This window comes from Uranotaenia lowii, chromosome 2 (assembly GCF_029784155.1).
Source record: "Uranotaenia lowii strain MFRU-FL chromosome 2, ASM2978415v1, whole genome shotgun sequence".
NCBI classification, from domain to species: Eukaryota; Metazoa; Arthropoda; class Insecta; order Diptera; family Culicidae; genus Uranotaenia; species Uranotaenia lowii.
In genome coordinates this window covers 130,170,971-130,198,463 of record NC_073692.1, presented here as the reverse complement: position 1 = coordinate 130,198,463, position 27,493 = coordinate 130,170,971, and the positions used below count along the sequence as shown (strand labels likewise).

The 27,493-nt window shown below is 31.8% G+C and overlaps 1 protein-coding gene across 2 annotated transcripts in view; it reads left to right on the top strand.

Moving 5' to 3' along the window:
* The window catches only part of LOC129750083 (serine-rich adhesin for platelets-like), a 586,616-nt gene that overhangs the window by 271,718 nt on the left and 287,405 nt on the right, over nucleotides 1–27,493 (top strand). For both annotated transcript variants that reach the window (XM_055745295.1, XM_055745293.1), the window contains one exon: nucleotides 9,311–9,408. In XM_055745295.1, the coding sequence (XP_055601270.1) occupies nucleotides 9,311–9,408 (98 nt within the window). The remainder of the gene's footprint in view (nucleotides 1–9,310; nucleotides 9,409–27,493) is intronic.

The window sequence follows — 27,493 nt, the reverse complement described above, 5'->3', positions numbered from 1 at the left end:
CCGTAAATATAATGAATTGGGAAGAGGGATGGGCGGACTTTTCATTGTCTTCCTTACAAAAATGTTTAGTTATCGATCATGATGATATAATAAATTATGGATTTTTGATCATTTTTTAAAGGTGTCTATTGATTCAGATCGATGATTCTGTCTAATTTAACTTCTCAAACTATTTCCAGTATAAAGAAAAAATTAAATAACCTATATATAAAAAAAATCTTATGAAAAACATTCTCATCATAGCTTCAAAAAAGGTGAAAAAGGAGAACTCATACATAAACTATGAAAGCTCGTGGAAGATGTTTGGTCGTACTCAAATAGGTGAAAAAACCGTTAATTACAGGTTGTTTAAATTAGTATTGTTGTGTAGCTTCTGAGATAAAAGAAGCTTACAACAGACATTGAATAAAATATAACAAATTCGTTTTCCCGGCAATTCATAGGCATCTTGTATATTCGATAAATACATTTGAGTCCACCATTTTTTTGTAAAACTTCGCAGCGCAAAAATAATAAGTTACTGCACTAGAATTGGTATGAAATAACTTTTTCGTAAATATAATTTTATTGCAAAATTACTGCGTTTACTTTTAAGTATGTTCAAAGAAAATTTTGACGTAAGAACAATAAGAAAAATGCTGATTGACAAAACGTTAAAAAAACACCGATCTTTGAAAATACGTGTTTAATTTTTTGGGACTCTAACAAAACAAGAATGTTTAAAATTACTTCAACTATCTAAACCTCTTTCAATTTTTTTTCAGTTACTGAAACAATTGGATGATCGATTGAAAAGGACGTTTTTACAACTATTTTATTATTTACTAAAAAAAAAACATGCATATGTCCAACATACAGATTTGAACATCAGATTTCTTAGGCGCTTAGGTGATTTTTTTTGGCTATTGGTGAAGCATATTTTGAAGATGTTTCTCTGTGACCTTGCATAACATAAAAACGATTGGTTGTAGCAGAATATTGCCAGAGTATCAAATTTGAGATACGTTATATGGTTTAATTATATAAATTATTTACGATTTGTACAGTTGAGAAACAAGAGAGTTACAGAGATTTTAAACGAAGTGTGTTAATTGCTAAATTAACACTCTAGAACCCTACACAATTTTTTTTTGTCAGAGCTTTTGGTGAGCGTTTCATGAATTTTTGAGAGATTCCAAAGAATTTTTGTTATTTGGGTGCGCCTGAAGAAAGCTACAAGCCTTCAAACTTGCAATATTGTCATATTGACAATCCATGACGGAATAGGCTTTAAAATGTACATCATTCGGTTTATTAAGACATAAAGTATTCCATGAATATAAATCAGGCAAAATCAGGCTTATTTTTAAAAATCAGGAAAAAAACGGAGGTTTATTAGGTTATCAGGATGGGCCTAAAAAAATCGAGCACTTCTTGAAAAATCAGGCACATTGGCAACCCTGGCTCCTGTATCACATCCTTCGCATGTGTCCTTGTGTGTGTGTGTGTGTTCCAACCAACGACCCCCTGAGCTGGCAGGTATGTTATGCAAAAGAAGCAATATCAATCAATCTGATTAATACTGTTCAATTGCGGGTGCTGGTGGTGTTAGCTCTATTGAAAATCCAGAAACCCATTTCAGAATGACAGAGACCTAGCTGCACATTCCGAGGTAACTTTCCTTATCAATAAGCCCCGCCAAATCATAGCCGCATGACCAAATGGTTCATGTAATTATGATCAGACTTTCAAACTTTTATTGTTGATATGTTCAGGTACTAAAAAAATATAGTTACCAAATTATATAAATTTAGCACCCTAACACATCCAACAAAAGATCGACATGTATTTAGTATATGGTTAAGTTCAATAATTAATATATATTTATATTATTTATGATGAATATACAAAATTTGGATTAAATGATAATTAAAATAAATAATGTTAAAAAACTGAATACCGGTTGGAAAATCTGAAACATGAAAATCATTTACATTATTTGTAACACTTTTGCTGAATTATAATAGTTAAACAATACTGTAGAGATTGTTCGTATTTTTTCTTTGCAAAATGTAAAGTCGTAGAGAGCGTAATAAAATATGCTTTCTGTTGTGCCTTGCGGAGTCCATCTGAAAAAACCTAAATCATTATAAAATTATAATAATGTTTTTAAACGGCGTTTTTAATGATAATAGTGCTGATGGATGAGTAAATCGCTTAATGCTTAAGTAAAAGATTAATTAGTGCCAAATATGATGTTAGTATTTTATATACCAGGCTTCTTTGTAATGGACCTATTCTTTGGTATAGAACTTGTATGTTTAATATATTTAATATAAACACAAACTGTAAATTTTTAGAACATTTTAGAAACAATAAAGAAATGAAATAGGTAATCGAAATTCAGCTGCTGAAATAATTATCAAAATAATGTTCATCTGTAACTCTAGAAAAAAAATTTCTAGGAAAATTAGAAATGATGTAAGGAAAATAACATATTTTTGTATGGATAAGATAAAATTCAAATTTGATTCGATACTGAAGATTTAGAACTTTTCCTAAAAGGATTCACAAGATATTTTTAAAAATTTGACTATGCAATTATACTATATGACCTTGTGGTTTTCTTATTTACTAATAAAATATGAATAATGATACTGAATGTACATTGGATGTAATTAAAATATTACAATATGTCTAAACACAATACAAAATGCTCATTCATTGGCTACTTGCCTACTTGGCAAAAAAAAAAAATACAAATCTGCCACTACCGCTTCCTAAACCAAACAAGAACTCCAATTCGGTAGCAAATTTTGAATAGAGCGAATGCGCCAAATGTAAACAAACTGAGTTATCAACTGGGTGAATAAGTACGTTCGAAGACCTACATTTCGATGGTATAAAGTTATTTAAAGAATATTTGGTTTTCGAGAAATAAAGGAAATAAAATAATATTTTTGCTGGGAGCTTATGGAGCTCTCCAAATTTGAACGCGCCTTTCTCGAAACAGCAATGTTGGCGCATTCGCCGTATTCAAAATTCGATACCGAATTGAACCACCTTATGATTATAAGAGCTGTTGTGAATGTATAAGTCGGCATCATACAATACAACACTCGATTCATTTAATGCTTCAACATTGCAACACAGCTATGTTTTAACAAATTCAATCGCTAATCGAAAAAAAAATCCTTTTAAATAACCTTTGTGATGCTTTTTGTTGGCGCAAAATGATATAAATTCATTTATCAATTACATAACTAATAATTAGAAAAAAGCTTCTAATGCCATGCATTCTAGCAGAAGCTTTTCTTGCTGGCAAAGGCTTCTTATGCGTACAAGTTGAGATACAAGAAAAGCTTCTCGTATATCCCAACTTGTACGCAAGATTGAAAACAATCAAGCACGTGTGTGAAATATTTCACAAAGAAACCGAAGAAACATTTCAATTTTTCTTTGCTATGAAAATTAATCTGTCAATTTGTTACCATAAACTACAATTTTTGAGCAAATGTACTATTTACATTAAAAAGTTAAAAAGATAAAAGAGAAACCACTTAGCTTGCTGTCCAGATGAAAGCTGTAGAACCTGTTACATCCAGTGAAATTTTCAGAACGGCTCTTCCTCTAGGCTTGGCTTGGAGGGCGTAGTACCCAGCCCCCTCGCTCGTACGTTTTGGTAGTAAAACATTTTTTTTTTTCACTTTTTGATCATACTTTAACTTCTTCTGGTGAAACTAGTTATGACACCTCACCTTGATGCAATATAAACACATTTCTACACATTCAACATTTTTTTCAGATAAAAATTAGAAATTTTCTTAACCACGAACTTATCGAGCGACTTCACTCTCTCAACGCGATTCATCCGCCCACAGTCACTTCTGATAAGATCAGAGTCCACATCCTTCGCATGTGTCCTTGGCCCAATATTGAAGACCAAGACCAAGATAACTCAAAACATTAGGTTTGATTTCAACAGAGCAACAACTCGTCGTGTAACTGGTCTTTTCGGCCAGATTGCAAACTGCTAAAATCCGTAGGTTTGACAAAAAACCAAAAATTTAATGATTTTGGCTAAATGGAACTTGATGACCTTTTTTTTATCGTCAGGTAAAATTTACGATTATCCGCAGAATCCCAATAATTTTTTAATAATCCGTACAAAATCCGTAGGAAATGCTGAAAATCCGTAGATTTCAAGCATCGATCCGTAGATCCGTAGAAGTGCTTAAAATCCGTAGATCTATGGAGAAATCCGTAGATTTGGCAACGCTGACCGTAAGTAGCGGCAAACCCGAAGCAATCGATAATGTACGCGCTCGGCTAATATCCCGAGTCGATGGGTGGTGATCAGCGTTGCCAGATTGCAAACCGAAGATTAGATTAAAAACGAAAAATGTACTGATTTTTTGATGACCTTTTTTTGGCCGTCAGGTAAAATTTTCGTTTATTCGTATAATTCCCAAACAATTTTCGATAATCCGTAATCCGGAAATGCTGCAAACCCGTAGATTTCGAGCATCGATCCGCAGAACCATAGAAGTGAACAGTTTTTAGAAAATGTCCCGCGGTCCCGCTTTTTCCTAAGAAAATTTTTGTGGTAGGCTCAACCTTCTCCGATTCTACCACTTTAAATTAGTTGGTCCGTGCTCGATGAAAACGCTTCTTTCGAAATCTCTCCTCGACCGTTCACCGATGAGGCCATAAAAAATGGATAGGTAACACTTTTATGAATTTCATTGACTTCAGAAAGAATGGAAAGGCGCACTTACTTACACTGGAAAAACCTAAATTTAAATTTATTGGTTCAACAAGAATATCATTAAAATATAATGTTTTTTAAAGTTTTTTTTTCTAAAAATTAGCAACATATTTTTTTTAAAAGGCAAAATTAAATAACTTTTTTAGTGTTTAGCAATTGATGTTGCCAGCGTATTTTCCAGATAGGACGAATTCAGCAATTTTTTCTTAAAACCAGGCAAAATGCGGGCATTTGATATCGAAATTTAGTCTAAACTACGGAATTATTCATAAATATCGAAAAGAATGCACTTGAAAATATAATTTTACATCAATGCACAAAAGCAGATTTTAAATCGTATTTAAGGATTCCAAAAAACTGTTCATGTTCATCTAGATTAAACTTGCTCAAAAAATATTTGAGTATACTAACTCAATTTAAGTATTTTTGTTTAGTTTTGGAAATAAATGAAAAATCAAGGCTTTTTTCTACAAAATCCGGCAACCGGGAAGAACCGGACTTTTCCTAAATTTTGTGTCAAATATCCGAGTAAGTCAGGACAATCTGGCAAGCTTATCTTATCATCACCATAACAATTGAGTTCAGTTAAGCCTCCTATGACCACTTTCTAGCAATGTTAATATTTTTCAATTGAAGAAAATATTCTTTAAGTTTCTATAACTATTTTCAATAAAACAATGAACTAATGGACGAGTTAAACTAAATAAACTTGATAGGTGATCAAAAACGGCTGTTTAAAAATAATAAAACTCTGAACTACAACATTTTCGACCGAAGTGTCCGCAGATTATAAAGATGAATGTTTTCTTGAGAATTAAATTTTCTAAACAAATTTCTTATATCCATATTTTATTACTTCCTATGCACAATTTTAGCTGAAGGAACATATACATACGTATGGGAATAGTAATAAAATATAGATTTTTAGGAGTGAAGGGGTAAATAAACATAGTTTAAGGTATTTTATTGAAAGCTTCGATAAACTCTTCGATAAATCAGTAATTTTAGAGAAGGAAAGTCAAAAATTGTATCACCTTTTGTATTCGAGATTTTTCAAATCTTAGATATTAAATAACTCTATTTTTCAATATTTGCCAATGTAGATTGTTTGCAAGTTTGTTGCATGCATGCTCTTGTCCATTTTGTATCAATTTATTGAAAATTTGGATTATTTTTTACTATCTCCCCTCGTTATGTTTCAACTCCATATGACAAAAGAAGGATTTCAAATTTGTTCCAGCCTTTTTAAATTCAGCCTTATCGAAATTCTGAATCTATACCTCAGAAATCATGAAAATAAAATTCTACAAATTTAACTTCTTTGAGTTACGGCAAGTGTTGTGTTCAATTTTGTCGAAATAGATTTATTGATAAATTAAAAAAAACATTTGAGTCATGCTTCTAAGTGTAGCACACTTACGGCGAGCGTAATAACGAGATATCTCGTATTTGGCTCGCCATGTGTTAAGATGTGTCAAATTTCAACTTTTTGTCGAGAATATGCTGAGCTTGAGCCGTTTTGGTCGAAATGAACGACACAATTTTTGCGGCTTTATAAAACAGATTCAGTTCGGTTTTTTTTTGGGAAAAAAAAAGGTCTAAATTTCCAAGAAGAATGTCACTTTGTTAGCTTTCATTGAATATTTTCTTTTCATTTATGAAAGTTGATTTGGAAAAATTAATATAATGCTCTGCTTGTGACGTTATCACTTTTTCCTCTTTTCATTTACCGTTCTGCAGTCCTGCGTAAAGTTGAACCACAGTTTACACTGACATGTCACTTAGAACAAAAATTCTTTCATTTGTCTGTCTAATATTGTCTCATTTTGTCACCTTTCGTCGGTATTGCGAATCTTGCAAAATTTGACATAAATTTCTCTGTAGGAAAAATTTACCTGCTTAGCTCGATTGTATCGTTGAAATTGCATATTTTCCCTTAAAATTTGGGTGGCATTTTCTAACTGCGATAGCAGTTCTTCAACTCGACCGATGCGTACACTGTAAACGATATTGCGTACTGCTTGAAATTTTTTCCAACAAACCTAATGGAATGTCCAGTTAGTGTGGTCAGTGGTTGAACTCAGAAAATTCAAATTTTAACAAAAGTTCTAATTTGACACATTCTTATATTTTTACTGTAGTGATTGTCGATTTGACTAAATTTGGGATCCAGAGAAATTCGTCATTTTTGTTTTGAAGTCAAACTAAACATATTTCAAAAGATTTAACAGAACGGAAGTATTAGAAACTTATTAATACTCTACCATGTATTATTTTAACAAAGTTCGTTGTCATCACTTCAAGTTAAAAAGTGAAAAGTACACCAAAAATTTTCAAGTTAAAATGTTTGAAATACGACATTATTGAAAAATATTGTAATATTTAAAATGTATTTATTTAAACTTAATCAGTTCTTGATTGTAAATATGACAATATTGGAAGTTTGGCGGCTTGTAACTTTAATCGGGTGCATCAAAATAAAAAAAAAATCTGGAACCCCCTTTGACTCATGAAATCTTTAATTTTTTAAGCCCAGACAAAAAACTCCCTTTTGGGATCTTGAGTGTCAATTTGACACTCCTCGCTTAAAGTCGCTATATCTCTTTTGTTTTTCAACCGATTTGTACAAAATGATAGTTTCAATAACAGACAAAATGCAGCTGCAATAATTGATTTTTACGTTATTTAATGTCTAAAAATATCCCGAAAAACATGCTTCGAAAAAAACAACACTGTATGTCGACTACCAAATGCTCAAAAAACAACTATGTGCCTAAACAAGCTGATATTAGAGGCTATATGAAGCGCACAATAATATATATTTTTGAATTCGTTTTGAGAACATACTCAAAATTCAGTGCAAATTTGAATCTAGGTGTTTGTAAATCTGAGAAGCTGCCGATTGATAAAGAGTTCGAAAACAGCTACCTTCGAAAATTAGTCACAATTTCTTTGTTTGTATTTTGAGAATCTAAACATGCGTAATTGTGACAAATTATGTCAACTTTCCAATCCAGTTTTCAAATTTTTCTACTTCTGTAAGTGAAACAATTTTGACGGTTGATTCATTGAAAAGTATGGTTTTATATCACTTTTTTCATGATCATGATCAGAGAAAAATTCAAACAAATATATTCTTGGGTGCAACATAGAGCTGCTAATCTCAGCTTGTTGAGGCACTAAGGGATTTTTTTTTACATTTAGTTACCAATCTATGATCTTTTTTCCGAAGCATGATTTTTAGGATTTTTTTTATTTAGAATTTAAATAAAGCAATGGTGAATTGTTGTAGCTGAGTATTGTCGGAAAATTATATTTGAGTTACACTAGGTGTACAAAACTATAAAATTTGTACTAATCGGTAAAGAAACAATAGATATTTAGAGCGATTGTTGTCAGAATTGTAAAATTGACACTCAGACAGAAACTTTTACGGGTAAAACAATCTGGTATTGATAAGGGTTAAAATAGATTTGGTATCACAATTATTTCAAACTCTTCTTTGAACTATCTTCTTTTACTATCTTTGAATCCCTCATGATTTTGCAATGGATGGATGAGGCGCTAAGTTGGTTGTCATTTATCAAAACTTTGCTTTCGGAAGCCATCGGGTTTGTTCTTATGCGTAAGGACGATTCAAAAAAACCTATATGTTTCGATTAAATTGATGATGATGTGCTTGTTATGAGATTCCCTCATGCAAGAATGAAAATATGGCGCATTTAAACATGAGCATGCAATTTTTAGTTCTTTTGGCTTATCTCTAAGCTGCAGATGTACCTCTCTTCTACTATGTATAAAAAAATCATTCTTAGTTCACCTCTTACGGTCTTCGAAGGACTTACGTCTCGTTTGAGAAAACTAATTGTGTTAATCATTTCATTAGTTTAGCACGGATTAACTAAAGTGATACACTTCTGAATTAAGTCATCCTTTTTTCTGGTAACATTTTATTCAATGGGACATGGCTCCACCAGTTATCGGCAATTCGATGTTTATAGCTCGGTAGCTCACTTTTACCAGACACTCGGCCTATCATTAAAATGAACTTAACATCCCATTGACCGTGTTTTCAAAATTATTTCCGCGATAAAACGTCGCCAGTCTCTTAAATAACTCGAAATTCCTATCACCCCAAACTGCTGATAAGATAAAGCAAGGGAACGCGAACGGTTTGTTGGTATTCACGTGCATTTTCGTTTCGGATTCACCGTTTGCATCGCTCTCGATAACTGAGCAACTCAATCAAATGATGAAATAAGAATCAATACTTCAAATGTATTTTTATGTCGTCATTTGTCTAAACTATGTTAAGTATTCATTCTGATTTGTTTGTTCAGTTTTACAACAATTGCAACTTTGCTCCTCATAAACTTCGTAAAAACTTTTCTCGTCTAAAATTGTTGGCGCTTCTCCTCAATCAATCTTGCTGCAAATATTCTTTTTTTTTTTTTTTCAAATGCCATTACCTGTAAGCTACCGAGAGGTTTACCATCAATCATTCCAATGTGTTTCAACCCCCCTTACTTATCTTTCTTCCATTTTTTTCTGTTTTCCTTTCAGCGGACGCACTCACAGCAAAGACAGCCAACAAAGCTCCCAGAGTGATCTCAGCCTGTCCGGTGGTTCACCCAAGTTGGCACCCAAAGTTTCCAGCACACGTAAGTAGAGCACTCATTTTTTTCTGAATATGTAGTTAGTAAGAAAGCTTCGTCAAGCGTACCCATACATCAATCAACCTTAAACAGAGAGTTCCACTTGTAGAAAATAAAAAACAAAATGGACAGGAAAACTTTCAATGTAACTCAGCGGAAAAACAAAAGCTCTCTTCAGAACGGTTGCTCGTAGAGCGAAGCAGTCATTCAGGCGTTTTGATTGCTCACCCTTCTCAGTGCTGTTGGATTTAAGCTTAAGTTTTCCTCGAGACGATTATTCTGACAGCAGTTGTACGCTGTTAACGATGTGAATGTTAATGTTTGTTTTTGCTTTACAAAATTAATAATGATCAATGAAACGAATATGTCAAAAACTAATAAATACTAAATTAAGATGACTTTAAGTCATAATCCAAGTTTTACAGCTTTAGGATCTTGATGAAAAAATAAAAAAAAAGGTACATTAAATCTTTTTTTTTCTAATCTTATGATGCACCGTCATTAGAATCATTAAAAAAATAAATTAATCATATGAAAACACGAAAATCAAAGTTACATTTTGAATTCAGAACTCTTTGTTGCAAACTTGGACATTTAAAAAAAAAGCTACTATAATAATTTTCCAATGACAGTGTTTAGATAAAAAGCTAAACACAGGACAATGAAACAACTGAAAATAAATCGAAAAATCATCTTTACGTACGGCACTCGGTGTCTTTTTTGTAGCATCCAAGCAACAAAAATAGAACTTTCTGTCATCAAACGAACTTTTTGTAAAACTATTTTGTTAGGCTGAGCTTTCGAAAATTCCGAATTACAATTTTTAAAGCTTGAGTATGTTTCGATTTCCTTAAAAACTAATGATCCAATACATTTCTAATCTGACCCGTAGCAAAAATTTAAAGGAAATTTGAAAATTTACTGTGGAAATTTACTCGAAATACCAAAAGGATTTTTTTGCAACACAATAAATAATTACCTAGAGCTTTGTAAAGAGGGTGGGTTTTTTGTAGATTGAAAACAATGGTTTAAATATTAAAAATGTTGCAATTTTTCAACAATGCATTGTTTCTCCCTAATAATATAGATACACCTATAAGGGTTTATTTCATTACACAGTACAACACTTAAATTGGAAACTCTCACCGCTAGTTTTTAAGTAGGTACACGTGAAAACATGGGAAAAAATCAGGAAATTACTGATGTTTTGAAAATTAAAATATTTTTATATGGTTAATAAATCATAAACTTTTTGAAAAATTTTCTACACTTCTATTAAGCAAAGTTGTAAATAAAGATAACCACTACTAGCTGTAGAATACAATTATTAAAAAAAAAATCCTTAGCCGAGGTATCTCAAAATCATTAAAAGCTAAAAAAATCGCAAGTTTTTTTATAATATCTTTAACATTTTAGAATGTTTGAACCAAAATTTTTCCAAAATTTTTTAAACAAGGTGTTATTTTTGTCGATTGATTAATTTTGTTGAAGAATTCCTATCGAAAGTTTGATTGACCATTTTTATAACCGTTAACCTACCTGACATTTTGTATGTCTCCAAGCTAGTTGCAGACATCATCCAGTATGAGAAAAAGATTTGAAAATACAACTACCTGGATCTAACTCATCCAATTACTGAAATTTGAAGTACCGAATTTTTTTCCATTAACTCTCAATTATAAAAATATCTATGTGAGGTTCAAATGTTCGTATTTTGATCCAACTTTGGAATTTGAAAATAAATCAATAAAATGAACCGCAAAACTATTAACAATTTATTTTTCGAAAAAAATTAAATGTAGGAATTTTATTTTAACATTTTGTTCATATACTACATTTTAAGATTTAAAGCCGTTTAAATTTTTATTATGTTGATCTTTACAAATTCACCAACAAGAGCAGAAGTAAACAATGGATGGGCAAACAGATACACATCATTTCATGCAGAGACTTAAATCAAGCAACTGTCATAATTATCCATTTTTTTTTTCAAAGTAATTCTGTTAATTCAACTTTTTTATATTAGCTTAGCGTCTATTTTGTAATTTTTATCAACATTTTTCGTTTACTTGTGAGGAACTGTGTGAAAAAAAATAAGCAGGACTTTCAAAAGTATAAACAATCAAAGCATTAGAAACATTTCAAACAGAAACTAGAGACTAAAATATAATTTGAAAAAAAAACCTACGAACCACCGGATGAGAATAAATTTGGTAAAAATTTCATTAAATCATGAATTTTCATTAAAAAGCATATTTTTAGAGTTAGTATATTGCTAACAGTTTATTATATTATCATATTTTCTTCAAATAAAATATGGATAAGGTTAGTGAACAACTATTTATGATGATGATGATGATGATGAAGATTGCTTTTCTAGATATTTTCAATATAGAATAATTTTTAATAAGTCCTATTTCTTAAGAATTTTAAAAATTTTGAATTCGTGTCTTTTTTAAAAATGCATTGATCAATGCATTCACACCTCTTATTTTTTTGATTTTATCACGATTTTTTTTAAATAATTAAGAAACTATTTGCAGGACTTTAATATTTAATCAAAAGCGTCTTTGTTAATATTATGGTTTTATGGTATTCTTCATGGTTTATTATGTTATGGTATAAGTATTTAACAATACTGAAAAGTAATTGAACTGCTTACTTTAGCTGTGTAGTGTTTTAAATCGTCGTTTAGATTTAAAAAATGTTTGTTATAATCAAACTATGTTTGAGTACAAATGCTCAAATTTTGTTCCATCAGCTTCAAAATCTAAGCTCAATAAATCTTACTGCGAGGTGAATGAAAAAAGATGCAGCAACAGGGAACTCTACATTGCTTCAAAATTATCCCTGACTTTTAATTGATAATTGAAATTTGGTCATGTAATTTAAAAAAAAAACAGGCCAAGTTTGATTAAAATCGTTTATAGTGGTGCCAGGCTTTCACAAATTTAAAATTTAAAACCAAAAATGTTGAAAATTGATTAAAAACTTTCTAGTTTGTTTTAAAGTATAAAATGTTTCAACAGAGTCACATTTTTGAATGTTTGTATGATGTTTTTTATCAATATCTTTTTGGTCATTGATGGAACTCAGTTGTTTTTATTTTTAACGCTCATTTTCTTTTTCCAGACAAAGCAGTTACAAAGTTGATATAAATTTACAAAAAAAAATTAGCAACAACAGAGCGGACGGGTCAGGTCTAAAAAAACTGTTTTTATTGCTGAATTTTGAATGATTTTTTAATATATTTTTATTGTTATTTGTTCGTTTTAATTTTGGAAAGGCAAAATGAATGCGATAAGGACCGAGGTTGTAGAGAAAACAACAAAAATCTGTTACTCTGTGAGTTAGCCAAACAGTTTGTGAAAGTCTTTTGTGTTTGTCCAATAAAATTAAGTCATTTTTTACCGAAAAATCCTTTTGTATATCAAATTTCAAATAATTGTTTTATGACAGACTTTAACAAATTTTCCTTAATTTTTAAAATTGTTGCTAAAAATTTGCTAAAAATTTAATGAAACTACTATGCTATCGTCAATCACACAGCAAAGTTATAATACTAGAATGATGATGATAAATATAATGATTATTTAGATTTACGATAAAGGGAAAATTCAATGGCACATTAGCATCTTTTTAAATTGAAAATTGTGCTAAATCTATAACGTTATAAATTCTAAGCATTTTATACCATTACTACTGCAATTATACGAAACCTTTTCATGAATTCGATATACTTTGGAAAAATACCGGATTTACCAGTTTTATCGGTTTTATCAATCACAAATACCGAAATACAGGATACCACCCGACTCAGCACTCTGTGGCCTCTAAATCTGTGTGGTCTAAAAAAAAACTAGACGTCCCTACCTAATGATTTCTACAGCTTTAAAACTTTTCCAGTCGAATGACCTTTATGACCTAAAGACCATTACGGTCTAAAAATCCCTAATATCGAGATTTTAAAGAAACTTACGGCGTAGAAACCTCAACGGCATGGGAGGTCAAGATTTTAACGCCTTATTTTGAAACAAGCGTACAGCAGAAATTCAATAGGTATATTAATGAAAATTTCGCATCCTGGATCCTAAAGACGCCTGAACAAATGCTAACATTTTTCAAATCCAATGTACATGATGCAAATTTTTCATAAAGAAATTTAATTTCTGCTGTCTGCTAGCTCTAAAATAAGGCAATTTCGGTAAAAAATCTTGGACACCCATGTTCTACGATCTAGAACCCTATATATAAGAAGACCTTCATTAACGACTAACGAAAATCTTTTAAGTTTTTTATACTTCTTAGACCTTAAGACCTCAATGCCCTTCTCTATTCTGTTGCCTGTAGACCTTTGCGGTATTTAGACTTTGCAGCCTGAGTTTTTCTAACTTGGTTGAAGACTACTTCTGCCTGAAGTCCTGTACGACTTGAAGACCAGTATGGTAAGATGACCTCTACGATCTGAAGACATCTACGGCCTTTAGACCCCGGCGACAGAAACCTCTATATGAGCTAAGGATCCATATGTCCTAAATATTTTATTATTATTTCCTGTTGGGGAGAGAGTCCACTGCGACCATTAAGTTGATCTATTGAGATATTGCCCCGCGTTACTATTTTTACTTTGCTATGCTACTTGACACCCCTGCACTATTGGTTAAAGTTGCAGTTGTTTACCGGTAGCACTACGAGCACACACATATCTAGGTAGGATCTTCAAGTGCAATCTAAGTTCCCTTGAAAAGATCCATCCACATGCATGTGCTGCATCATTGAGGCGTACAATTCCAAGATATACCCGGCTAGCATTTCACTAATGCTAAAACCGCCAACCTTCATCATACTATGTGTGCCAGGTTATGTCACGACCGGGATTCGATCTCATGAACGTTGGCTTAGAAGACAAGGATGCTATCCTCTAGGCCACGATCTGCTGCATGTCCTAAATAATTCTACTGCTTAAAACCTGTACTACCTAAAGACCTCTACTGCCTCAAGACCTTCTACGATCTTAACTCGGCAGTCTAAATTCCTTTTGTGTTTAAAAACTTGTACAGCCTGAAGATGTCTATGGTCTGAAGTCTTCTACGAACTATATATCTCTGCTGGCCAAAAACTCTTATGGCTTGAAGTCCTCTTCACTCTATGGCAATTGCTGAAGACCTTTACGGCATGAGGTTAACTCTAAGTCTGAATTATTTTGTCATCCTAAAGACCTAAACGGTCTAAAAACCTGTGTGTCTTGAATATCTCTGAAGTTTAAAGATCTCTGTGGCCTAAAGATCTCTGAGGTCTATAGACCTTTTTGGTTTTAAGACCTCTCCGGCTTGAAGCGTACGAAAGCTTGAAGATCTTCACGGCCTGAATTCCTGTCTACAGCTAACGATCTGTTCACGGCTTGCTGACTTATTATAGACGAGCATTTTTACGGATTTTTTTTTGTTTTTGATCGGAGTTTAACCCATTTAGGTCATTCTTCCTCGAAATTTACGGAATTATGGCCTATAATCAGTTTGATAACTTCCACGGCCTCAAAAACTAAAAAAAACAACGAAAGGAGGCAATTTCGGGAATCAATATTGCGAAGCATGTTAATTTCGGTGTAAACAGAGGATTTGATATTTGATAAGGGTTCAGTAAGCTTTCTCCAGACTGTTGAAAATGGTTGGTAATTGAGATGTTTTGTTTTCATTTTCATTAGAAGATGAAATCGTTCTAGCTTTGCCTTAAAAATATGTAAATTGGTCTCAGTTTTTGTTTCTGCAAAATAAAAGAAAAAGAAAGGATTATCTGGCTATGAAGCAAATTTCAAGAAACAAACTTCAAAAATATAAGTTGTGCAAATTTAAAAGTGTTTTGAAAAAGGGTAATTTTTCACTTCATTAAAGATGTGAAAATTAAAACATTAAAATCAGAAATAAGCAGAAGATAATTTTTCGATGCTTTGTTTTTATTTTTTTTTTTAAATCGACAAAAGTAAATTCACTTTAATTGGCTTAACACGTGCTTTTTCTTCAAGAACAATGCTTGAAATTGCTATAGAGAAAAATAATTTGAACTAAAATCGACTCTTTATGTAAAGTAAACTTTGATAAATACACCTTATAATCAAAATTGACTGATACTAAACGTAACCACCTTTACCATTTAAGATGATCAATATAAATTTTTCCAACGTTAAATTTATGATTCGCCAAATTCACGGGGAATTTTGTTTTGAGCGTGATGAAATCGAAAAACTACTGCATTCAGCGGTAATTAGTTGATCATACTTCATAATCAACTTGTCGTGTTGTGACTTCCTAATTGTCGGCAAGCTTCGGAAGCTAACTATATTTTATGGAGTAACTTAGCGTAATTTAATCTCACCTGTCTCAATTGAAATGAACCTTCTCACTCTAAAAGTGAACTAACTATTCAACACTGCAGCAGCATTCCCATTCACATCTTACTCTGTTTCTCACATGAATGGGCCACAATTCACCACTTGAAACTCTGAGACGACTGATTTGATGGAGAGCGAAGTAAACAAACATTGTCGGACCCAACTTTGAGTGTTCTTCAGCGAATGGAGAGAGTCTTTCAATTCCACCCAAGCCAGTCGAGGGTGTGGAGTAGCGAGTTGGTATATTTATTATACGAACTGATGCGTACGATCACAACAGACATAATCCAAGTTGATACGCTTGAACTGCTGTGGCTGAAGAAATTGTTCGGTCCAGTTGAGGCAGGATTTCTTCTGTCATGATTCTTCCGCCCCAACGATGCATGGTGTCATGTGCTATGTGCGTAACTATTTAGCATCTGCTTCAATCAGTTCCTTTCCCTCCCCATTTTCCTCAAAGATTACGCAGGCTTAGGGCTCTTGGCCACAAAGTCAACAGCGAGGCGTAGGTTTGACGACCACCTTCACGCGTTCTACTTCAATCACTCAATATATGTATGTAGAGAAAAATCCTAAGATGATGGCTCCTCCAAGCACGGAAGGCGTTGTGTGTGCTCAAGTCTTGAGCAAGACCCGCCCCGCCCCGTCTAAGTTCCAGTCCAGCACATTGAGCTAAACGGACACTTGTTCACATAATAACTGTTACTAGTTAACATCCGAACGGTTTGCTCTTTTCGATGGGGCTCTGAATGACTGACCATAAGACGAAGGCAAAGATGATGATGATGGTGGTCATTCCGATGGTCGGAATTATTGTGGCATCATAACTTAAGACACCGACAGCTACCAGCAACCAGCAGTTTGCATTTATCATCGTCTATCTGCTGCTAAGTCAGTCAACCATTCATTCATCCATCCATCCACCCCAGTCAGTCAACAGGTTGAACAGCTTTTAGACAATTTCTCAGGTGGAAAATTACTATTATGCTAGAATGGGCTTGGAGCTGAATGGATTTAATTTCTCATTGCGGTTATTTGCTTCATTTACTTAGTTCGGGAATGAGCGGTTTCTCGGCTGATAGTCGCGTTAGAGCGATTTAATTTTAAGTGAATAATTACGATGTAAACTTCTTTGCTGCACGCAGGATATGATAGTCATCATCGGTGTTATGTTGCCATAAAAATACCTAAAGATTATAATTTTACCCTCAGTGCTGCGATCCTTGATTATTTTGAACACAGTTTATAATTTTGACAATCTATTACAAATATGAATTTTTTATTCCTTTCCTTTCAAACTAAGGATTAAAGTCCATACTTACCACCCTCTGTTATAGAAACGCCTGTTGTGAAAATAAATAAGATCGAAGTGAAAACAATAACGCAATCCGGGGTAAGATTGATCACTTTTTTTCAATATTTTTCCTTTTTTTCTGTTGAGAGGAATGTGAATGTTTCATATTTTAAAAACCAGTACTGGACTCCTATGAACATAAAAAATGATAGCAGAAATTTACTAGACTATTTAAAATTTGATATAAAAATCGATTTCGTCTCTGTTCAGAATATGATGCTTTGGGGTAGCATTGATTAGTCTCTATTTTGACGGTTTTAACGAGTTTTCTTGATCATAAAGGATACTGTTCTGGAACGAAGGAGCTCCGTTGAACCACCCTAACACCAGAAAAGGCCCAGTAGCAACATGGCGATGCTGCGCGCATTAACGGATGTAATGCGCGCCAAAAACATTCGGGTTTTCCTCGGGTCTCGGGTTTTCCAAAGGGCCGAGACAAATTTAGCCCCAGGTTCGGCCTCTTTTTCCAACCAACCACCATCGGAGACGGTAACATAGTCAGAGGCCCGAGCGGCCAAGTCAGAGGCCAGAATGGCCAGAGTCAGAGGTCCAAAAGGGATCATTGTGTCAGTCGTAAAGTAATTGTTATTTAAGTCCAAGTTGTTGAGAATACAGTCCACTATTTGTAATGTTTTTGAAAGAATGTGTGCGGTTATTTATCGAAGGAAGAAAGGTCTGATGCTATCGATCCTGCCATCAGGGGCGATCCTGAACAGATACAAAACACCTCCATAATATTTATAAATGCTAGTTTAGCAATTAATCTTGCTATTTAACGATTTCTTTTAAAAACATTTCTAATAAAAAAAGAACAATTATGCTACATACATTTAGGGGCAAAAATTATAACAATTGCTAAATTATTTTGACTTCATAGTACAAATGAAATTTTGCCTTCACACATTTCTCTAGGCCATAGGTCGACAACCTGCGGCTCTTTAGTTCATTGCGCTAATTTTATATATTTTTATGAATTAAATATTTATAAAATCGTACTAAACCGATAATTTAGTCTTGTGTCCTGGTACACGGATTTTCATAGGTCCAGAAGAAAATTTTAAAATTGCATCCGTTGTGGGAACAAGCGGAAAGAACCAAATGGAAAAATAGTATTTTTCAAGCCTAATTTAAGATTTTTTACTTTTGACTGTATTTGATGCACCAGCATAGAGATCAAGATTAAATTTAACATAAATCGTAAATGCAAAGAAAAACTTTTGTTTCAAAACAACAAATGTTAAATAAATTCATTTATTTCCAAAACGCGTGTATATTTTTGAACCAATCGAACACAAAAGTTGAGCCGTAGCTAACAGCAATATCAAAGTTTATCATTTACAAAAAGAAGTAGTTCTTAGACAGCATTTGTTTTGTTATCAAACAACGTAGCCCTCATCAAATTTTATATTTTAGTCACTCGCAATCACTTGTTTGCCCTCGTTGGAAATTAATAAATTGAAATTTCCAAAATCGTTTAAGAATAAATCAACCATTTCGATAAATATTTAAAACTTTGACACGTAACAACATAATATATTGGAAAAACCACTTCGATCTTTTCTTATTTATTTGGATTGAATACGATCATTTTGATGTATTTGAATGTACACACTTCATTAGCATTCCAGATTGCCCAGTTTTAATAGGACTTGGCTTAACTTTCAAAGAAAAAATGCCAGGTCTAGTACGGTTGTCAGGATATTGTTCCAGGATTTTTCATAATTTTTACGAAATTCCAAATTTTCAACTTGTTTTAGCGAAATAAATTCACATGCTTTTTTTTAAATAGTGAAATAAGATTCGAATGCCGCTGATATGCCTTGATAAAAATCATTTGTCGTTTGTTTATTTTTTAGCTTTTCTATTGCCTTTGTATGGAAAATACGTAGATTTTGTCTGGATTTGCCCGACCGGTTTTGAGTTTAAAATTTAGAAAACCAATGCACAGATTTGACAGTTTTGGATACGTATAAAAAAATCAGGAAAGCCTTCTCAATAAATAATGGGTTACAAAGTGAATAGATACATAAATGAAATTAAAAAAAAATATAAAAATAAGAATTGAAAATTACAAATTAAAGTTTGACAGCTTTTCATACTCGAATCAGAATTGAGAATGAATTAAAATTTCAATTCTGAAAATCTATATGAAAACTTAATAACAGGCTTAATACTTGTAATCAATAACTAAATTGACCTTTACACCACGAAGCAGGTTTTTTTTATAAGTTAATTTTATGTATTTAAAAAAAGTAAACCTTTGAGTCTTTGATCAAATTTAAAATTTCATGATTGATGAGTGAACTCGCCAAAAGCACTAACATTTTTACTAACAGACATTTTTTTCATTCCTTTTCATTTTCGAATAAGAGTTATTTATTTTGATAAATTTTGTAGATTTATTTATTTTTTATTAATTTTTGGTTTGAATCTTTAAAAGTATTCCCGAACTGATTTTTTCAGTTTAAATGTACTATTTTTTATTATTTTTCATAAATTTTCTATTTGTCATAAACTATAGTTTTATACTGGTAAAACCACAGATTTTTTTTTTCCAGTAATCTGAGATTTAGCATTGATGAATAATTACAATTTATCATTCAATTGGAAGCACAATACTGCAGAATCACATGTTGCATAATATGAGATTTTTGAATTTTTTAGATGCATAAAATTCTGAAGACAATGTTCGCTTGATGTCATGAATAATTAAAAATTCTACCAGTTGTCAGAAGCATAATTTTTGAAGATTATATTTTCAGCTACATACCTCATACCTCTGGATTTAGGATTTGCTTAATCTTGGGAATGTCATAAAATAGCTTGATTATTTTGAGAATATTTATTTCCATTTACTGTGATATTTTAAAAACTTTCCTTTGCCGAGGAAATTGAAAATATTCTGCTTATGCAAATGCAAATCATTCAATTAAGCTTTATATGGATTTAAAATTTTTTTGACTCGATATTTGCCAACGAATGAAAATTGATATAAAATCGAACATCTCAGAAGTGTTGACAAACCAAAAGAGAATCCATGTACTTGATGGTAATCAGAAATAAATTTAAAAAATCCAAGATACAGAAAAAAAACTCTAAGGGATTTCAAGTTATTTTAGTACAACTTATATTCACTGATCATTCATTTCTATTGATTTTTTTATTTAACACAAAAATAAAAAATCTTTAATGTGGCTCTTTCAAACTCTGAAATTATGAAAATTTGAAGTTTTTGGCTCTTCCGACTCAAAAGGTTGCCGACCACTGCCCTAAGCTCTCCAATTATCAATTTTCAATTTTTCTCTGCAAACTTTACCATTTGATAGGGTTCCTATGCATTTGTCCAATACAAGCTTACTCTTGGAAAATGTCCTTATTTTTTAAATATCAAAAATTTATCATTAAATGTCTATTAAAAAGCACTGTAACTAAAAATATACAAAGAAAAAAAAATTCTTTCACATTCAACAATCCGTATGCTTCTTAATGCCTTTTGGTATCATCAGGAGAGCTGTTTGTTTGCAAGCCTTGAAAAAATTAATATTTTAAGATTTTGAAATAACATTTTTACTTACAGAAAAAAATTCAAATTCAAACCAAAATTTGCTTTTTTGATACGCAAATAATAGGCTTCCAAACGTAGAAAACAGTTTTCAAAAAATCAAACTATAGACTGAGTTATTTATGATAATGTGGAAAAATTTATTGTTGGTCAAAGCTGCCCCGTTTAACGGTTCGATCGTTTTATAGGACTGTCGTCTGATCCTAAATATTAGAATTCAGACCAAATGGCTAGGAAATACACGGTGTTTTTTTCTGAAACTGTAAAATGAACTTTCTTTACTCAACTCAAACTATTTTGTCTTTGATAAAAATAATCATATAGAATGCAACTTTATAAGCGTGCTCTTTTCTATTTGTTGGATTGTTGCCAGGTAATTTTAAGACTGATTCGAGATAATATTTATTGTTGGTTTTCAAACTTTCTTCTAAATTTAGCATTTTTGCCAAAATCTTTGATAAAAAATCATTTTTAAAAACTTTTGATGTTATTATTTTCTTTTGAAGCAATTTTAACACATCTAAGCTCAAAAATTTGAAATTGAAACCTCATAGGAAAAAATATAAGAAATTGTTCTCGAATATATTGTTTGCAAATTTTGAAAAAGTTGTTCGAGACCCCCCGATTGATTTTTTTTCTGAAAACTGCTTTGAAATGGAAGAGTTCGCTCTATAATGTGGCACATTTTCAGAGATGCCAATTTTTTTCTTGAATTTTTTTTAAAAAGAAAGCACGAAATACTTTAACCCATTGAAAACTGAACATCTAATACAATATTATGGTTATAACGTCGTTAGAATGCACAAAATTTGACAAAGGAAACTGTAGAATGAAAAATCGTTTGTTTGTAACTATTGAATTTTCATGCGAAGGTCAAGGAAAAGGTTATCTGAAACTAATATTGCATTTAATTTGGTTCATCGTGATGCTGCAAAGTATCCCCCTATGAAATTTACGTTACACAGAAATACCCTCTCCCTTCTTCTTCCTATTTTAGGATTAGGATATTTGTTGGTTCGAAAAAATTTAAACATATTTTTTTTTCAACGTTCAACAAAACAAAAGTTCTTTTCCGTCAATTTTCAATGTAAATTTATTAAAAATCCTAAATAAACACTCAACAAGTAACTGACATCAAATTTGACATCAGTAAGTTTCCAAATCTTTACTATCGGAGTCCACATCTGTTCTGAATTTTAATACTCATTCAATAATGATAACTTTCTGTTAACACTTATCGATCGCCATGTTACGAATTGCTTTACGTTTATTAACTGATAGTTGAAACGGTGGTCGGATCAAAACGTGGTCACACTAAATTGCGTGGAATTCGATTATTTACTTATTAAAAACATCGAAGTATCTTTATTTTTAAAGTTCAATATGTTTAAAAGACGGAACAAAATTTTAAGTTTATATTCCAGATCGACCTAGTCCAAATTGACGAGCCTGTCGTTTTTGCTAACAGTTTTTGGGTCTTCTTAAGGTTCTGCATAACTATCGTCCAATACTTTCCGAATGGGCGAAGTTCTGGTATGTTGGGAGGGATCTTATCCTTGGGAAAAACCTGAATGTTGTCAGCGGCATACCACTTCATAGCCATTTTTCCACAATGGCGGGATGCAAAATCTTGCCAAAACAGCACAGACAAGTCATTTTTCTTTAGGAAAGGAAGCGAAAGCTTTTGGAGACTCTCTTTCATGTAAATTTCAAGTTTCAAAGTTGTTGAAGCTGAAGTTGAAGTTTTGAACTTTAAAGCTAATCTTGGTTTGCTCATCATTTCGGATCTGGCAAAATTGGCTTAACATGGAATAAAATTATGCGTACTCTCCCTCCCCAGAGTAACGTTACGTTCACGCTCACCCTTTCTCCCTAAATAGCATAACGTGCTTCATAGTTGCCCACTTAAAGCTCTTTTTTCAGAAATACATCGATTTAAATCAACGAAATGCCATTATTTCAAAAAATGCAATAGAAAAAAAACGAAATTTGTTGAGTTATCAGAATTGAAGGTTTTAAACTATTTTACAACTTTGCTGGAGACTAAAAAACATTCTAACAAATTCTTTTGGAAATATCTTTCTTTTGGTTTGAAGTTGCATTGAAATTTAATCAAAACTTCCAAAAAATTTACAAAAAGATTTGTGTAAATTTCTCGCGCTCTTCAAGAAAGCTCATGATTGAAAGCCATCAAATCTTCTTTAAAATTCCACAATTTGCCAAAAATCTACCCATATTTTTAAGCAGTTTCTGACTATTTCCAAATGGTAACCCTTGATTCTCAAAGAATAAGTGCTGATACAAAAAGCTTATTGCATATTGGGATTCAGCGCCCCAAAAACAGTTTAATATCAGCTCTTAGATTTTTTGAACCTCGATTCTTGATTTTCTATGGAAGAAGCCAAAAATGTGAGCACTAAACCTCAATTCTTGATATAAGTTGTGAGTTATTGCTCTGCTATTTTAGGATTTTTATTCAAAGTCATGCTTCAATTTTGAATTCTTAATCTTCGATTGAAATCCACTTTTCTTATTGAACTATTAACAGGTTTTAATAATTATCTTTTAATTTTTCCTTTTAAACTGGTATTTAAAAAATGAAGTTTTAAAGTTTTTCAAGTTGGAAACATTAAAGAATTATGAATATAGATTTTAATGTCATATTTGACTAATAAGGCCTTTTGAATCAAAGGGGTATAACTTCAAACTCAAAGGCAAAGAGTATAACTGCTATTTTCCATACGTTTTTTTGAAAATTTGTATTCTTCTTTCGAACATAAAAGTATGTTTATTAAATTCTTTAAACAGGGTTTAAAAAGTTTTAAGTAAAATTTTAAAAAAAACTTTAAGTTAAAAAAACATATTAACTCAAAATCGCACTTTAAGCCCTTTTGGCTCTGGGGGCCTAGGAATGAGGCAAATTAAATGCACAGTTGCAAAGTTTTTTGCAAGAAATTATGGTAACAAGAAATGATTTCATGTGACGAAAATAACATTCCTATGTTGTATGTTATGGATTTTAACATTAGTCAAAAACAAAAGCTTTGGAAAATTTTAGAATGCTACATTCGATATTGATAAATTGAAAAATAATGAGTTGAGGAAAATCACATCAATCTTAGTTTTTTAACTGCATTAACAGCTGATGAGGAACAGTTTATTCCTGAAACCCAAGCAGAAAAATTGGGGAAAAAGTAAACATACCAACGGCAAGGCCGTTCGATCGCAAGGGGAAGGAATTTTTCCAAGTTAAATTTTCACCGCAGTGTGGCGAAATTACTTGACCTTATAAGATGTTTAAAAAAAAATGTCAGAAGTCAGCAAGTCAGAAATTTGGCTCGCCTCCGGTGGGATTCAATCTTAAATCACCCCAGGCTTGAGACATCTTATTTTACAACAGTAGGGGAGAGTGGGGTATCGTGGGCCATGGGGAAACGTGGGCCACTTTTTATATCTCAGATGTGTGTTGAGATAAAAATCTCAAACCAACTGTCATCGTCGTCGCTTTGCGTGAGCATTTATTCCTGTATGTTTTTGACTGAAATACGCATCATATGCTTCTTTTATTTATCAATCTAAAAAAAGTTAGTAAAATTTACTTACATAATTAAAAAAACACCCGCTAATTTCATCGATGGGGAACCTAAAGTGCATAACAAAAATATGCTCATACGCTTATGATCTTAGTTTTGTCATGATCTTTCACGTGGAAAAGGAATTTTTTATGCAACATCAATAAGTCACACAAACGCAACCAATTTGCAAATCATAGCTTGCGGGGAATCGTGGGCCACACATCTTGAATCACCTATATTTTTATGTTTTTATACACATTCAGAACTTAAAATACGTTTAACCTATCTGCAAAGTTTTCTTATGCCAAATGAAGAGTTATGGAAAATATTTTGTCCATCCTATATAAGAAATTTTGCCAAAACGTTCGCACGCCAGGTTTTGGAATCTATGCGATCATACACAGTTCTCTTTTTTATTTCATCATCTGAAATTGCTTTTAAATAACGAAATGAATTAGGAAATCATAGTTTTGGGCCAACTCATAAACTTTGCATGTTATTTGGTATTTGGATTTGGTGGCCCACGGTTCCCCACCATTTTTCAAAATCCAAAAAATATTGCTTTTTTTAAAACAGTCAGAATTTGGGGAAAATTACTTATTAAAAAATTTAAAAAAATACCTTATGATACCTTGAAAATGTAGAAAACTATACCATTTATTGTTTTCATTTTATCTTTTATAATAAAGAAGTTATGGAACAACGAAAAAAAGTGGCCCATGATTCCCCACTCTCCCATATATAACGTTCACGAATTGAAACAAATTTTTAATTGTCAATTTCGATTTGCAATTCAATTAACCTTTTGTATTTAAAAACTCAATTCTAGACAGAGTGCCTCGTTGAAAAATGGGGTTTAATTAAGAAGCGTAACTAAACAAGAACAGAATTTGAAACGATCCATTTTAACTTCAAAACTAATTAATCGAATACCAATTTTATACATCGTCAAGTAACAGGCTTTTACCTCTCACGATGGTCCACAGAATCAGCAACACAAATCTGAAATCTAAAATCCTCTACTTAATTACCATTTTGATTTAAAAAAAAATCGTTTATGTTATTACAAATGTTATGCTGATGTGAAATATTCTTCAAGAAACTAATTTCAGCCTCAATTAAAATTCAAATTAAAAAAAAGTTATTGAAATAATTTTTGAAAATAGGTTAAAAATTAAACTTAAATTTTTTTAAGAAAGATCTGCACTTTTTCGAAAAAACTTTAAAACCGTATCATAACATTTTAAAGTAAAAGTTTTAAATTGATTATCAACCTTCCTCAAGATTTCAAATAATTTTGAGTTCTGCGAAAAAAGTTATTGAAGCTTTCTATTTATTCACTTTTTCTCATTTAACAATTTTTTAAGAAGTTTAAACCCAAAGAGGTTGCAACAAATTTGTTCAATGAAATCTAGTTTTTTTTTAACTTTCTGCAGTAGTGGCTTAAATACTCATAATATTTTTCAAATTAATTTTTTTTTCAAATTCACAACAACACAGCTGTATTTTTCAATCGACCCTTAAGTTGAAAATGAAGAAAAGAAATGTAAATTAAGATTTATAATGAATAACAATTATTATCATTTTCCTAACGATTAATCTGATCAGACATTTATTTAAAATTCTTTTTTTTTTTCTTAATTTGTGTTTGGGAATATTTATTTGAAATGTAGATATACACCAGACTGCTTACAAATAATTTTGAAGCAAATTTCTAGTTCAGAATAAAAAACATCATTTTGAAAAATTTCATTGATTCGAAACTTTCATTATGGAATGTGTGGATTTGGAAGTTTTTATTTGTTTTATCAATTAAATTTATAACTTTTTTAGTTTGTGTGCCGGAACAAATATCAATTCCTTTTTTTTGTCACTCCTCCCCCCCCCCCTCTTAAAAATTTTCCAAAAACCCGAAGGGGGGAATAAATAAAGTTTTTTAAAGAAATTTTAAAGAAATTTTAGAGAATTTAGCAAATATCCGAAAGATTGAAAGAGCAAAAAACAAATTGTGGAAAATTGGAATTTAATCACCTTTTGTATGACTGATTTTATTGAATTTTTTGATTAAAATTACTTGACTTATGGGTTTTGTGCAATAATATAGTGTGCAATTTTATTGCATAAAAGCTTTCATACAATTTAGTCCACTTTATTCGTTCTGAACAAATTTCAAATCCTTCTTTTGTCACTCGAAGCCGGATCATCGCATGTAGAATAAATTGCATGAAAGCTTGTATGCAATAAAATAGAATACTACATTATTGCACAAAACCCATAAGTCAAGTAATTTTTTGTCAAAAAATTCAATAAAATCAATCAAACAAAAGGTGATAAAATTCCCATCTTCCACAATTTGTTTTTCGCTCTTGTAATCTTTTGGATATTTGATAAATTTTCCAAAATTTCTTTAAAATACTTCAAACTTTATTTATTCCTCCCTTCGGGTTTTTTGAAAATTTTGAAGGGGGGCTACAAAAGAAAAAAATGATATTTGTTCCGGCCTTATTTTTTTGCATTATTTTTTATTCGTATGCTATCCGACTCAGATGGTGTAGTGGGTAAGATATCGGACTGAAAGACGAGATGAGATGATGCAGTAAGTTCGATTCTCACTATATTTTTTAATTTTCTTTTTGTTGAATTATCCTATAGGATGAAATTCCCATAAAATGTTTCTCTTTTTTCACTCGAATGTAGTGGTTATGCAACATTTTGCTTGGAAGCTCTGGTCTTTATATTAGTAGTGCTTTTCAATTCAATGTCATGTTTGGAACAATTCAGCGTGTTTTGGGCACAGAGATTTGCTAAATAAGCATTGAATTTGGCAACCCTTTTCTATGGGTGTACATATAAGAACAATTACCTACCTTTATTTATTTTGAATGATGATTTTGTTCGGATATTATTTTCAATTTTAAACTGAAAACCAGTTATCTAAACAATCAAATTGGTTCTACAGGGTCTGGAAATTGAAGTGCTACATTGAAATAAACATATTAATTGATCAAAACAACAACTTTTTATTTCAAATTCATTCAATTTTATTGAAAACAAATTACTTTTTCAAAATTCACTGGTAAAATTCGACTTGTTCGCCATTGAGTTTAACCACTCGCCGCAGACGGACGAGGAACGTATCGTATGAGGCCCGCAGGTGTTCTTGTGGTATTTTATCCTAAGCTTCCACGAGATCTTAGAGCAGACTTCGGCCT